This window comes from Perna viridis, chromosome 12, assembly GCF_037379345.1.
Source record: "Perna viridis isolate PV_CMFRI_1.1 ecotype Kerala chromosome 12, ASM3737934v1, whole genome shotgun sequence".
Lineage (NCBI taxonomy): Eukaryota > Metazoa > Mollusca > Bivalvia > Mytilida > Mytilidae > Perna > Perna viridis.
Window position 1 is genome coordinate 16,091,190 of NC_142456.1, and position 15,515 is coordinate 16,106,704.

General features: G+C 33.3%; 1 protein-coding gene across 1 annotated transcript; it reads left to right on the plus strand.

Annotated features, from left to right (window-relative positions):
• The first annotated feature begins 211 nt into the window (after positions 1–211).
• Positions 212–9,116, plus strand: LOC148601444 (uncharacterized). The gene is made up of 9 exons (XM_088556388.1): positions 212–368; positions 1,134–2,178; positions 2,630–2,816; positions 4,179–4,284; positions 5,522–5,659; positions 6,386–6,484; positions 7,245–7,336; positions 8,434–8,581; positions 9,091–9,116. Exons 1-9 carry the CDS (start codon positions 212–214, stop codon positions 9,114–9,116), a joined length of 1,998 nt encoding a protein of 665 aa, XP_088412514.1.
• The last annotated feature ends 6,399 nt before the right edge of the window (positions 9,117–15,515 follow it).

The window sequence follows — 15,515 nt, forward strand, 5'->3', positions numbered from 1 at the left end:
TCCATGTCTGGTCTTTGTCCCTGGAATATATTCTTTTAATTACCGCTATAACCTTGGTTCCCTTGATTACTCTTTCTTACAACAACTGGTTTTACATATACAAATAGGAGTATAAACACCAAGCATTTATTCTTCATGAATTATTTCCACTAAAAATCATTCTTCGAATTTCTCTTTTATTTCCATGAATTTTAGCATTCTACATTCAAACATGAAGCATAAGAAGAACAAGATTGTGCCCTTGGACATTGGTGATTCCAATCAGTGTGTTGGATCGGTTACATCAATATCACAGGCACAGCTAGACCAAGATATCATGGACATGCTAAATGTTCCGCGCTCAAACAGATGTGACATACTCTGTCGGGGTAAGTCGTGTATTATTTCTTAAGTGTGTGCACTGATAAGGGTGTCGAATATGAGAGCAGTGTGCATGAGTGGTTAGCAGGATTGTTAAGTGCTAGAAGAAAGTCATACATGCGGTAGCATGGTGGTAAAGTGAAGGGCAGGCTAGCAGACAAATGGACACAGTATGAATTAGTACATTATAAATTGACGAGAGACCAGAATGAAAATGGATAAAGTAATATCATAGTACATTTTGTACCATGATAAGTGGAGGAGGTTGACAAAGTAACAGAGTACCCTAATTACCTAGTGAGCAATTATAATATTCTGATGAGATATTGAATGATTAATTGGACGGAGTAAATTTCAAGATAGGGATTAGGATGGATAGTATGATGAGAGAGAAATGATGATAGCGAGAGCGGGCAAGACAGTGTAATGAGTATGACGTAGGAGTATGTGTTCAAGAAGCTGCGAGGGCAAATTTAGGACAGATTTATCTAAAAAAAATGGGGATTTAATATAATGTTGCTAATACGAATCAATGTTTTTCATATAAGGTGTGTCTAAACTGATGATTTAATTTTCGTCTGTGTTCAAATAAAAACTTCGAAATTCAAGAGAACTTCTAGAAAATTATTTCAATACAAAGGGTAGTAATGAATATTTTTTATTAACAATGCTCATTCTAATTTTCGTTGGTGTATACTTGGAATAAACCCACTTCAGCTGGGTGAGTAATTGTGGAAACTTCTATATGTATAATGTTTTATCCAAACTTGTAGGAAATCCCATCACCGATGCGGGTAAGAGAACACAAATGGTAAAAATGTTGTCTGTTGTAATGATTCCAGTCTTGGTAATAACGGGAATGACTGCCAACAACTTTGCTACTGCCGTCTTCAATTATATAAGCTCATCAAGTGTCCGAGACGTTCTTTACTTCAGTATTGAATTGGGTGCTTTGCTGAGAATGATTCAATTTGAACGCGACATGAGCGCCCTCTATGTAAGCAATATTAAACCGGAAACAAAAGATTTTCTTCTTCAACGGTATCCAGATACAGATCTTGCAATTCAGAATTTATCATATTGGCCTGAGGGTGACAATATTATCCCAGAGATGGAAACGAGGGAGCGTTTCCTGTCTTATCTCAATAAACACAGGTACCAACTTGACGTGTTCAATCAGTCAGTTGAGAGCGAACTTCATTTCTATTCAGATTCAATCGATGTTTTGCTAAAATGGCTATACGACACCGTTAGTGAAACAAGCACAGGGTCCGTTTGGAAGGACGTTGTGGCCTACCAAGAAATCATTGTTTCAAGTGAATTGTTCGGTCGAGAAAGAGCTCTGGGAGTTTCGTTTTATGCCACAGGAGGATTCGAAAATAGAGAGGAATATCTCCTTTTCGTAGAAAACCAAAACAGGGCAAACGTAACGTTTGAATCCGCGCGGTTTTACTCCAAGATTGCTTTTGACCTGTATAACGTAGAACTTGCTAAGAACCCAAATGTGAGTATTAGAATTGAAGACTTCAGAAACAGAATAAAAACAAATAACTACTCAAAAGAGTCGGCATCCATTGCGGAGGCCGAAATGTGGTTTGGCAACATGACAATATACCAGGGTGTACTGACACGAACGCAAACAGCTTTAGCTCTTACCATCGACGAAAGTCTTGTAAAGGCATCTGAAGAAGATCTTCAGAGTGTAATCACTATCTGTATAGTGTTCGGTGTCATCTTGATTGTATGTCCATTGCTTGTGTTTGCAGTCTATTCGTTGACGTCCGAGATACAGAAGTATTCGATCTCAATCAGAGATAGGTGGGTATGACTAAACATTTTGATCAAGCTTAGGAATGAAGACCCAGAAACAGTAACTTTCTTCCGAGGATTGTTATTTTAGAATATCAAATCGTTTATCGCTTCTCTTCAATTTCGCACCTTGACTCTATTACACACGACTGTCATGATAAAAGGACATATTTTCATTTGTTTTTTGTTTTTTTGATTTTTGTTTTTTTTTTGCTCCTGAAATTATTTGATGGTACCAAAATTTTGTTTTGTGTTTCATAAAATTAAGAACGCAATAGGACAAGAATACAGTAGCTTAACATATAAACATTAATATAAACATGGTTTAGAATAATATTTGTTTAACATAATACATGACGGGTTCTGTTCATTTTAGTTCTAACATTCACTTAGCGTAGCTGCCTTTTTTATTTTTTTTTCTATTTTTTTTTTTATGTTGCATTGGAAATCATCATTGTAGGACAAAAGAACTGAAGAAAGCAAAAAAGCGTTATAACGCGTTGTTGTATCAGATGCTTCCAAATTCTATCGCTGAAGGCATGAAGGCGAACAAAGAAGTAGCACCTAACATATACAACAACTGCTCGGTCCTTTTCAGCGATATAGTGGGATTCACTTATCATTGCTCTAGAAGTTCTCCAATGCAGGTTTGTGTTATTATAGGTCATGTGCGTCTTGCCATGTTTCGACATCTTTATGCTGATTCACTTATCATTATTCTAGAAGTTCTCCAATTCAGTTTTGTGTTATCATAGGTCATACGCGGCATGAAGCTTCACGCAGCGGCAGACGTTCGTTTCCTCTTACTTACCGCTATAGACAGGCCATTTGAAATTCTCGGGCGTTATTTAAATCATTCGTCGTTTGACCCCATTATAACGTCGCGTAAAATCATTTACTTTTTCACGACTTTGCAAGAATCTTGCATTTTCTGAGAGGGATGACTCCGGCGTCTAGAGTGAATTTTATACGTCAGACGCTGTTTCGGAGCTTGACTCTGCATGCCATGTTACGACATTTTATGCTGATTCACAGCTTTATGAATGAACATGTAAATAGACGGTACTGACCGAACGATAAAACAAAAAGATGCTAAAGAACAAACCTAAACAAAACGTCATGCGGCTTAATTGTGTTCCAAGTTCCCAGAAGAACTATTTATCACAGTAACATCACTTCCTCTTTTTGATTTACAATTCAGATTTCAGTTATATGACATCGACTTTTTTTCTCTTCTATATAACTATAGTAAAATAGTACATGTAACCAAGGGAACCAAGATTCTCGCGGAAATCACAAGAATGTAATCCAGGGACAAAAACCAGACATGGAAAACAGACAAACGCAACAAAGAACATAAAATAATCAAAATAATACATACATAGTAACAAAAGAAAAATGCGCAACTCGGACTTCACTAAAAACTGGGAGCATGGACCAGTTCTCCCGGTAGGGTTAGTGTCATCACTTCATTTATGTTAGATTTTAAAACAATAATATACAGGCGAATTATCAAAGGACCAAATAATGTTAGTAATAAATGGTATTCTTGAATTTTTTTTATATCGCTGTTGTTATGTAATTGAAATTTGACGAAATGTCGCTTTAAATTTCTAGCGTTTCTATCTTGGTGTTCTTTGATGTGAAGGCAGTGTCTTACAAGAACAAACATATTATACAACTTTGATACATCTAAAAGAAAAAAAAATTAACATCTTCTAGAGAACATTTAGTCGCATTTGTGTCGCTCTTTTCTGTGTGTAGTGTGTGACCTCGTCTGTTTTCCTTTATTTTCTTTCTTTCTTTTTTGTTTGTATGTATTTTGGTTTTGTTTTGATATATCTGTTTTGTTTGTTTGTATTTTTGTTCTTGTTTTGGTGAATTTATTCAGATTTCATGTTTTTCGCCCAGTTGTGTGTGTTTACATATTTCATCTTTTTTGTCACTTTTACTTTTAAACATTGTATATCTTGTAACAATTCGCATATAAATTATGTTATTCATTTCAGGTAGTTGAGCTTATCAACCAATTTCATTATGGCTTTGAAGAGAGAATGAAAAACTATGAAGTTTTTAAAGTTGATACAATAGGCGATTCTTGTGTGGTTATATCAGGTACATATGTATGCGTGTGGTTATATCAGGTATATATGTATGTGTGTGGTTATATCAGGTACATATGTATGTGTGTGGTTATATCAGGTACATATGTATGTGTGTGGTTATATCAGGTACATATGTATGTGTGTGGTTATATCAGGTATATATTATGTATGTGTGTTGTTATATCAGGTACATATGTATGTGTGTGGTTATATCAGGTACATATGTATGTGTGTGGTTATATCAGGTACATATGTATGCATGTTAGTTTTTATTCACTTGGTGTTACAAAGCTATATGGCAGTATATTCAATAAGTATCTCTTCATTTATTATTATTTACTATTTATCTGATTATACTCCACATGCAAAGTGGAGAGTGTATAGAGATATGGATGTCCGTTCGTACTTTCCTCCGCTACACAGGGGTGTCCATCTCTTATCCATTTTTCCTCCTATATCACTGTCACAGAGTCTCTATTACATGTTCCTACTGTGCATCCCCTGTTTAAAATTTTGATCCAAAACAATTTTTGGGTTTCAAATAGCAAAACACGGACTTTTTCATTGGTGAATATGGGGACATGGGGTCCATCTTTTATCTGTTACTCCTTCTATACGATTGAATGGAATTAAATGAAACTTTCTCAGAATCTTTATTACATGTTCCCCTAGTTCACCCCCCTTTTTTAGATTTTGATTCAAATAAATCTTGGGGTTTCAGATAGCAAAACATGGACTTTTTTGTTTGTGAATATTGAGAAAATTGGGTCCATCTCTTATCAGTTGCCACTCTTATACCACTAAATGGAATGAAATGAAACTTGCAGAGAATTTCTATTACATGTTCCCATTGTGCACCTCTGTTTTTAGATTTTTATCCTAAGCAATTTGGGGTTTTCACATAGCAATACACTGACTATCATTTATGAATATGAGGATATGGACTCATATCTCACACTTTACTCTTCCTATACCACTGAATGGTATTGAATCTTTATAACATCTTCCTATTGAGCACCTCCTTTTTTAGATTATGAGCCGAATCAATATGGCGGTCAAAAGGTGTATGTTAACAAATGGGGGGAGAGGGGTATCAAATTAGTGAGCATTGCTCACAGTTATTTCTACTTTTTGTTTTAACTAATATCTCATCTGTATTGTGTTAAATTTGATTCTCTTTTAAATTTTAAACGCTTTTATTTCAAATACAAAATAACGGGGAAGCATTTTGATTTAAAATATTTCAGGTAAACCAGAATCAAACAATCAAAGACATGCAGCACAGATTGCCACAATGGCTTTGGACGTGTTAGATTTTGCCAAACACTGGGAAATTCCACATTTTCCCGACTCAAATATCCAGATACGCATTGGAATACATTCGGGTTCGTTTCTGATAAAGATAGATAGTTTTGACAAATTAAAAAAAAACTTTAGATTGCTGAAAGATATTTTAAATGTAATTTTTAGTTTTCTGATTTTCGACTATTTAAGAAATTTTAAGATAAAACAAAACAAGCAATTGGAACAAGTCTTTGATCAATTTAGATGTTTCATTAAGATATAGAAGTAGCAAAAAGATGTTGATTTGAGGTCGTTCAATTGTTAATAGGCAGAAAGAGGTAAAGATATTCTAGTCCAAAAACAGTATTTTTTCTTCAGTTTACATTATTCATGAAATAAAAAAAATGGCATTGAAAATTGTTAAACTTGGTTTGTAGTTCGATTGTATAATGTATGTATTTATGTACAAAGCGTTCCTTTTTTACAAAACAAATGGAACGCGATTGATCAATTTATCAGCATTGAGATAATGAGTCCAGCAGTCAGTTTTACATAATGTCGTAGGTGTAATAATGATTGTTATGACGTCAAAAATGCAGTTATGACGACACAACGAAATGTTCTATTGTGAAGAAATGATTAACGGTCAACTTACTCTAACGATTTTTCAAGTTTTTAAGTCGACGCCCAAAAGTCTAACGAATATTAATTTGCAGTTTTACAATATTTTCAAAAAAATATTCATTGACTTTTCTGTCACATGTTATTAGATACTATGTAATACATGCCATGTAATCAATAAGTCATATTTTCATTAACTGTTTTAGGTCCAGTAGTAACTGGCGTTATTGGGACAAAACTTCCCAAATTTTGTCTATTTGGTGACACCGTCAGCACTGCAGCTAAGATGGAATACACCGGACAAGGTAATGTAACCTGAAAACGAAAACATGCCTAGAATCCGCAACCACATTTCCGGCCTGTCCCCTACGGCACCTACTAAATTTGATAACGGGATAGTACAAAAAACTGTTAATAAATACTCATTAATGTCCATTTTGCTCAGCGGAACCCTTCTCCTCTGACTGGAGGGAATTTCTTTGCATGAAATCATGCAGGCAAATTTTATTTCTAAAATACAACGAAACATTTGAAATGCAATTTTGAAAGAATGGAAAAGTATATGTAATTCACTATTTTAAGTTTCCTTCATAAGAAATTTGTCGAATTCGTCACACGTAGTGGTACTAGTAGTTTACAATTGTTTGTAAATGGGTTGAAGGGTGTAAGGAATGCTCAACTAGCTGGGAATGTACTATTATTCATAGGGGGCACCTAATTTCTTGGTTTTCTTGGGTTCGGTAAACCACGAAATTTGGTTCCCAACGAGCAGTTTCTTTAATAGAGTTGTCAGTTCCACGAATTCAAGAATCTACTAACTGATATTGCTTTTCTAAACCACTAAAATTCGTACCCACGAATAAAAATACCTTCTCAGTATGGTCGATTGCGAATGGTAAGTAGACAAAAAGATTGACGTTTTGTCAAGAATAGATTTATATGTGCATATGTTTAGATGATAACGACTTTGATCAAGTAAAATAGTCATATTTCAAATAATATATTGTGTCAAAAATACTTTTTTTTAACAAAACATTAATGAGAATGTCTGTGTTTTTTCTACAGCAAATAAGATTCATATAAGCCAGACAACACGTGATCTTTTAATGGCCTGCGGCGAATATACCATTGAAAAGAGGGAGGACGATTTGGTCAAGGTAAATGTAAGCTTAAATATCAAAAGGAAAAGTCAAAAGAAAAGTTCGTATAACAAATGGCAATATCAGGGTAATACCGGAAAGTTTGAAACTACCGAACAGTTTGAAGGTACCGGAAGTTTTGCATTTTTTTTTTTTTTTTTTTTTTTTTTTTTTTGGTTCCGCACTCATTTGTAATACGCAGTCTTTTTAAAATGACATAGACTATGCATTTTGATGGATGAAAAAAAAAACTTAATTATTATTAACTTTAATCCTTTACGAATCTTTAAAAGAGAGACAAAAATCATCATTACAAACTTCGTCAGTACACCAATCTGTCCTTTCGATGTTCTACTTCCTTCCATCTGAATAGGATACACGATTGGTCAGTCTAATGCAGAGAAATAAATACTACTATTTTTCCGTTACTTTGAGTATTGGATGGGGAGTAGATGAAAACTTTGCGAGTCGTCAAAGGTTATTGGTGTCTAATTGACAATTACACTAAAAGTGTTGATCGTTTTTTTTTTTATTTAATAATTCCTAATATGGTTACTGATTTTAAAGATAAGATCAGAATACAAAAATTGATTTCAGCATTATTTATTTTTTATTGTACTGTGAACATATATTTTACGACAGGTTATATTTGAAAAAACTATATTTTAACATCACCGTTTGTAAATAGTAGAAAATAACAGGATATTCACACGTTGAACTCACGAAATCTACTACTGCAGTTCAAAATCTGCCATAATTGTTATCCGTCGACAGACTGATTTAACATTTCTCCCTTTCCTGACGTCAAAATGCACTACGTCAAACATTGAAAATTTTGTAAACTATGAAGATTGAAATAAAATCACAGTCACACCACATTATGTACCTGAAATGATTTTAGATAAAATCATTCACAAACAAAACATATTTGATTTGTTTATACGTTAATTTAAGTATACGAAATGAAATCCAATATGTGTACAATGTTCACAAGTGTTGTCACCAAACAACAACTTTGTGGTTTCGAGTATGCAAGTATCATTCTTTAAACTTAAGTCAAACATCAAAACATTGAAGACCTATACATTAACAATGTACTGAAAATAAATTTTCAGCGAGATCCAGATCTGTTACTGAGGTACCGCGGTACGCTGGAGACATACTGGCTAATAAGACATGATGGTTTTGTATTTCAACATGACAACGATGATTCCCGTCACGCAACACCCGAACCTGCTATAAACAACGTAGAGAAATCAGGAGGTTTGTAAATAAATAAATATTGGCAAAAAATAACAAAACATAAAAATAGACGGACAATTGAACATTTAAATCCAAGCGCATGGCTGAACATGAACGCAAATAATTGTGACGATCTATACACAATGTAGATAACAGAATAAAACACAATTTCAAATTCAAATTTCGACATTTTGTCATTAAGTCCACACGTTTTATCAGAAAAAACTACTCCCAATCTTAGCTTTGCAGATTTTTTGCAAAACTTATGCAGTTATGACAACATTTCTATTTGCATATGTATATGATTATTCCATTTGCATATGTATATGATTATTCCATTTGCAATACCACAACAAATTGTCAGAAAATTACAAACGTTTGTTACACTAAAATAAAAAAAGAACATTAAATGAAATACCTAAAACTAAATAATTATTACATCTTCGTTTATGAAAGTAGTATGTAATTTATGGCAATTTATTACGCAACCTACTCCTTTACAATTTTGATTGTTGTTATTTTGTTTTCAGGTTTAAAGCCACATTTGCCCCATTGATGAAGAACGTGTTTACAGTACTGTAATTAGTATTTGTAAACTAAACTCTTGGTGAAATTTATAGCATTATATTTGAATCAAAACGAGAAAAAGAATGAACTCTGTTCGATTTCCAGAATTATTGTAAAATGATGGTTAGTCAGGAAGGTCTTGTTGTTTTTATGTAAATGAGAAATTGTTTCCTTTGTTTCGCATCTTAGAATTGTTTCTTAATGTTTTGTCTGATTTAACATGCATTTCAAATATCTAATTTTTTAAGCATTTTGTTTCAAATATATACTTTTCATAATTGTGTCTTTCATTTCATTTTAATTTACTTAACATGACATATTCCTTCACACTTATCAGGCTGACTTTACAGCGGATTTGATCCAAAAGCAAGAATATCGTTTGGCTAGATCTTTTAATCTCAGTTTCAGCTATATAGATGACGTATTATCTTTAAACAATCCTAATTTCGGGGATTTGATACATCGCATCTATCCCCAAGAACTTGAGATAAAAGATACTACAGATATTGTAAGGTCTGCCCCACATCTTGACCTACACTTAGAAATCGATGGTAAAGGAAAACTATTGACCAAACTTTATGACAAACGTGATGACTTTTCATTCCGAATTGTCAACTTTCCTTTCATCTGTGGCAACATCCCTTCAGCACCTGCGTATGAAGTGTTTATATCGCAACTCATACGTTATGTCAGAGCTTGCCGAAAATACGCAGACTTCTTGTATCGCGCTAGAACTCTAACAAATAGCCTTCTGGAACAGGCTTATGTTGCTACAAGATTGAAGGCATCACTACAGAAGTTTTATGGTCGTCATCATGAACTCGTGGATCGTTATGGTTTATCCATCTGCACCATGAAAACTGATTTATTCAACGGGTCATGGTTTTCTTTCCTCGTTTGTCTATCCCGGACTTGACTTTTTATGAGCAACTCGGCGGGTGTTTCTAGAAAAGCAGAGGACGCTTACCCTTCCAGTGCACCTGGTCCATGCTCCCAGTTTTTAGTAGAATCCGAGTAGCTCATTTGCTTTTGTTACTTTGTTACTTTGTATGTATGATTTTAGTTACTTTATGTTCTTTGTTGTGTATGTCTGTTTTCTATGTCTGGTCTTTGTCCCTGGATTGCATTCTTTTGATTACCGATATAACCTTGGTTCCCTTGATTACTCATTCGATAGAATTTACTTCTTGTTAAAGACGGATGCCCATGATTCAATAATCTGGTCACTATCCTTCGAACATATAAAAGCGATGTACATCTGTACTGTAACATGTACCGCGCACTGCATTACCGTTATTTATATAGAGAATCGGTTTAGCTCAGGTTCTACAAATGTAAGCGGCATTAGTAATTAAAGTAGTCAATTTAGGGTTTTTTTTATTTCCTAAAAGTTTCTGAACGATGAAACAAAGGTATAAAAATTTTACGCATTGTTACCATGTAAAGTTGCCTATTTATTTCTATATTGTCACCTTTAACACTTTTCTCCTAGATACATGTATCACACATTTCAAAATTGTAAAGTCCAAGAAAAGTTAAGCGCAGTTTATAAGGAATTTTTTTTATATATATTTGAAGAAAACATTTGAAGCGTCGGTTAAATATTCATACACCGAATATCTAAAAAAAAAATTTTTTTTTCAAACTAATTACATAACACATAAGAAAAACGCTATCAGCAAACCAATTTGGAAGTATCAACCGAAAAGAAAATTTCAAACACATCCACAAATACAATGTAAACGACAGAATAAAATATAATCTCATGAAAAAAGCAGATAGAAAAAAAACAACGTTACAAATTATATTATATAAGCACTTACAAAATGAACTCTCTCAAATAAGAAGGATCGTAATACCAGTTCTTGAGGCTAAGCATCTTTTGCTCCGCTAGTGACAACTGTCATATTTCAGGTGAGTAAATCTTCAGTTGGTTGTCACTCCGGTCCGGTAAGACTTGGGAATCTATGTTATAGTCTTATCTCTTAGACAAATACGTTATGTCGTTCGAAATGTTTTTATGAATATGAATCATACAAATGTTCATAAGTAAATTCAATTTCCAAAATGTAAAGCATTGTATTCAAATTGTAAACATCGTAGTCTCAATATATTAAAATATAATATGTGAAATGAGCTCTTCAAATAATGGCTAAATGAATGAAACAAATTGAAATTGAGATAAATATCTGAAAGACGGTGATGTAAATCATCTGCCCTGCAAGTGCGACTCAGTGCTGGACAACTTATGACAGCTCATTCAATTAAATCAGCTCACAAAAGTATATACAGTAAAATTAAGTCCGTTTCTTGCATACAGTCCCGTTAAAGTCGTTAGTATGATTGAAGTAAAGAAATAATGAATAAATGAATGGATGGATGGATGATTAAAGAAATTTATCTCACAAATCAACCCGGTGACAGTGATAATACAATGTATGAATGTGAACATCACTAGAATGAAAACTGTAAAAAGAGCAATCAAGAGAAACAAGATTCGAGAAGAAATTAAAAGTGCATATTCCAAGGATAAAGACTAGACATGGGAAACAGACACACACAAGAAGGACATGAAATATCCAAAATAATACGAACAAAGAAACAAAAGTCAATGAGTAACCCGGATCGGAAGAAAATCAAAGCTTTTAAACTAAACGACAATATATTTTTTTTTCATATTTACCGAATGCAAGCCATTCTAGCAAGTTTTCAGAGGAACGTGACGTGGTGTAAACAGTAAACAATTTGTTATTTGAAACTTAAACTATTTTTACTTTGGTAAGTACTAAATGATTTGAAATAAGTTATTGAAATACTCAAGTTCAAATGGCAGCTCCAAATAAGTCAAAAGTGTTTGAATTTAAAGTCTACCACTCTTCATTGCTCAAATCGAAAGTAAACTAGTCAGTCGGGTTGAAGAGTTACTTCCTTCTTTAAATGAAGTCAAGTCGGGAATATCAAAATGACTTTTCAGAGATCCCGGATTTCTGTAATGACAATATAACATGTATTCCACCCACACGCTAGTGTAAGTACAAGTACTAAAATCATAGATACTTATTTTTTAATTTTTTATCGGTAATTCCATTTTTGGGCCTTTTTTCTTTTTGTTTTTTTTGTTTTTTTTTTTTGTTTTCTTTTTTTTCGCAAATTATTCTAGTAGTGTTACTTAACAATGTTGACTCCTTGCGTAATTTCCATTTCTAACTCTATAGAAGATGACCGAGGTACTTAAACAGCTCATCCTAATTTTCGCCAACAAAATTAAAGGAAAAAGTACAGATTACTGATAATATAAAATAATGTTACTTTTTATATCAATTTCAAAATATATATCATAAAGGGGAATCAATTTATTGTTTATTAAACAATTATGAAATTTATTGCAATGCTGTAGTTGTTAAATTGCAGTATTCATATATTAGTTGGAGAGTTGGAGAGTATTGTAACCTTGAAGAATTATTTTGGTGAAATAGACTCAAAGTAATAAAAACAAATTCCCAAACTCATAATCACAGATCCTAGGGACATATTAAATAATACATGAACTGGCAATGTCAAGAATAATTAGGAGAAAATAAAAGTATCCAATATGTTCCTGGCTAGTACAGACAATTGAAATGCTTGCAAAGCATTCTGCTTCCAAAATGGCCATGAGAGTTCCGTTGTAGGTTTGTGTTGTGCAGACACAAGTCAAAATGTGTGAAAAAGTAGTCGACTCAGTTTTTGATAAAACGACTGTTTCAGTAATAGAGTCTAGGGAGTCATTATTCCTTTTACCGTTTGACCAATGTTTTACCATTCAACTGCATTTATGACTACTTTGAATTAAGATTCCAATTGCTTCGTTTTGGTACTCTTAATTTGGTGCCATGAGATATTACTCCACAAAGGTGCTCCAGGTTTATTATGTTTAAATCCAGGGGTCGAAATTAACGCTGGTCCACTGGTCTGAGATTAGTAAATTCCCAGTCGGACCAGTAGATTTTTCTACTATTCCGGTGGCTTGTTGAAATTTCATCGCTGATTGGATTGCAATCTTACTTTGTGCCCGTGGCTTCTGTGGTAATAAGTTGTTTTGCGCCTTACTGTCCCTACTTCTCAGAGGGTATAGCAGTATTGTTAAATATCCCGAGATATGGCGTCTTTGAAAACAAATTGGAAAAGATGCGGAGATAGTTGGAAGGGGCGTAACAACCAGATAAAAAGAGAAATTAACCGACAAGAATAAGATCCATACTAAAGATAAACGAAGACGTAAACTCCGACCTTCATGGCAAAAACAATAGTGAATGCATGGCTAGAAACATAGAAAGAGGATTCTCAGAAATGAAACTTGTAAAAAGTGACTGGAGGATCGGAGCTTCTGACCTATTTTTCATTATGTTTCACATCAAAAATATTCAGCATGTCGACCCCACTAGTGCTGCTGCTGAAATGTTTCAGGGCAAGAAGCAAGGCGGTCTAGTCAGGCTCCTTATGGTAAAAGAAAAGACAATAGTGATGAGGACACAGATAAACATGTTATTTATTTTATTATTAGACACTGAATGTCTTATTAATTGTTAAATAGATATTTTCTTGTGGTAATGAATGATTATTTTCATCATTATTTCATTTTTTACTTCTTTACCAATCACATTAATATACTGTATACGTGTTAAAAGGAGTAACCTTGAATCACCACCATTAAAATCAAATCTTTATGAAGATCTAATTCCAAGCATTATTTGTGTACCTATTTCGATAGTTATGGTTTTTGAGTACCACATGATGTAGCAATGTCCATCACCAAGAATTGCTACCATGTGCAATGCAAGAAATGAATCCACAGCGTTATAGGTACAATTTATTTTGAAATTTGTTTTACTGTAAATTGTCCTTAGAATAACAAATAAATTAAATTAGCGGGTAGGAAAAGCTTTTGAATGACAAATTAATAAGCAAGCGGGAAGCAACAGCTTTTGTATAACCAACAAATTAGCGGGTAAGAAAGGCGTTAAACTTATACAGTGAAAATCAATATCCAAACTTCAATATTTTGTTTGTTACCATGGAAATTATTTAACACTTTCTAAAACCCAAAACGACATCGGAAAGTAGATTTTTATATAACTTAACTAAATTTTAAACTATTACGAAATGCCTAGATTTTTGCAAAAGTTTGAATTCCGATCAATTATATATGTCGTAGATACCAACCATAAATTTCACAGTTATGTTACATTGTACCTCAGATTTGAACTTATCCCTTCAGATTTCAGAAAATGTTCTCAGTCATTTGGAACACTTTTTTCTATAGTATTTTTAATTGAATTAAAATAAATTACATGGTCTACACGGTGTATATAATTTCAGAAAAGCGTAGATTATATATATTCTTCCTGTCCATAATCTTATTTCTCTTCCGGTTGATCTGAGTCGCTCATTTAAGTACCAGTCCATATGAAATTCAGACACTGCAAATAGTAGAAGTGATTCATCGTGTAGAAAAACCCACGGAACAAATGATGCTTATTCAGTCTATATATGCCATATTTTTAGAGAATGATAGTCCTTTCTATATTCAGATCTGTGCTATATAGAAAACCATAATTTCATCTTCCACTAAAGTCAACCAAATCAACCAAATGAAAAACGATAACTCTTGTAAGGTGCATATTTCATACACACTATATACAGTTTTAAATCTCAAAAGTGCAACACCAAATAACAAACTAAGACTGGAGGTGTGGTCTGCAAATGTTTCTGAATTAGAAATAAAAATGAGTTCGGTGGGTTTTTAACATGCTTAAAACAACTCCTGATTTAATTGTAAACAGACTGCTGCTTTGATATATGTTATTTAGTGTTTACATGCGTCGTTATTATCGTTAGGTCATGATTGCACTTTACAACACTTTACTTAACTTATGAGTCATTGCAATATAATCCTAAATAAAGAAAGCTTAATGAAAAATAAGATTTTGATAATTTGAAATTAATGGATTTAAAAAGAAATACTGCATGTAATTTGCATGTGCCCCTTTTCATTGGTGTAAGTTCTAATTCTACAAATCGATTATAACAAATGAAAAGAAAGAGACAAATGTAGATTTCTTTAAGTATTTGTTCAATAAACACACATCTTACATGGTTGCAGTACGGTTGCTATGAAACGTTTACATATAGCCAGAAATATTCTTGGATCTGTGATATTTCAAATATGTGTTAACTTCACAGGTGTCGCAATGCTGTCTACGTCTAGTCAGAGGCTTCCTTTGTACCAACTTGATAACAATCACCTAAACTATAACAATATTTATTTCAACATTACTTAGTATGCTAGGTGACCTAGGCTTTTAATGATTATGATTTTAAGGCAAGTTCACCCAACATTAGTTTTGAA

Excerpts from the sequence above, each read along its gene's own strand:
- LOC148601444 (XM_088556388.1), top strand. The coding sequence starts at position 212 with ATGAAGCATAAGAAGAACAAGATTGTGCCCTTGGACATTGGTGATTCC. Across the intron at positions 2,179-2,629 it reads TCGATCTCAATCAGAGATAG|GACAAAAGAACTGAAGAAAG; the intron begins GTGGGTATGACT and ends TCATCATTGTAG. Across the intron at positions 7,337-8,433 it reads GGGAGGACGATTTGGTCAAG|CGAGATCCAGATCTGTTACT; the intron begins GTAAATGTAAGC and ends ATAAATTTTCAG.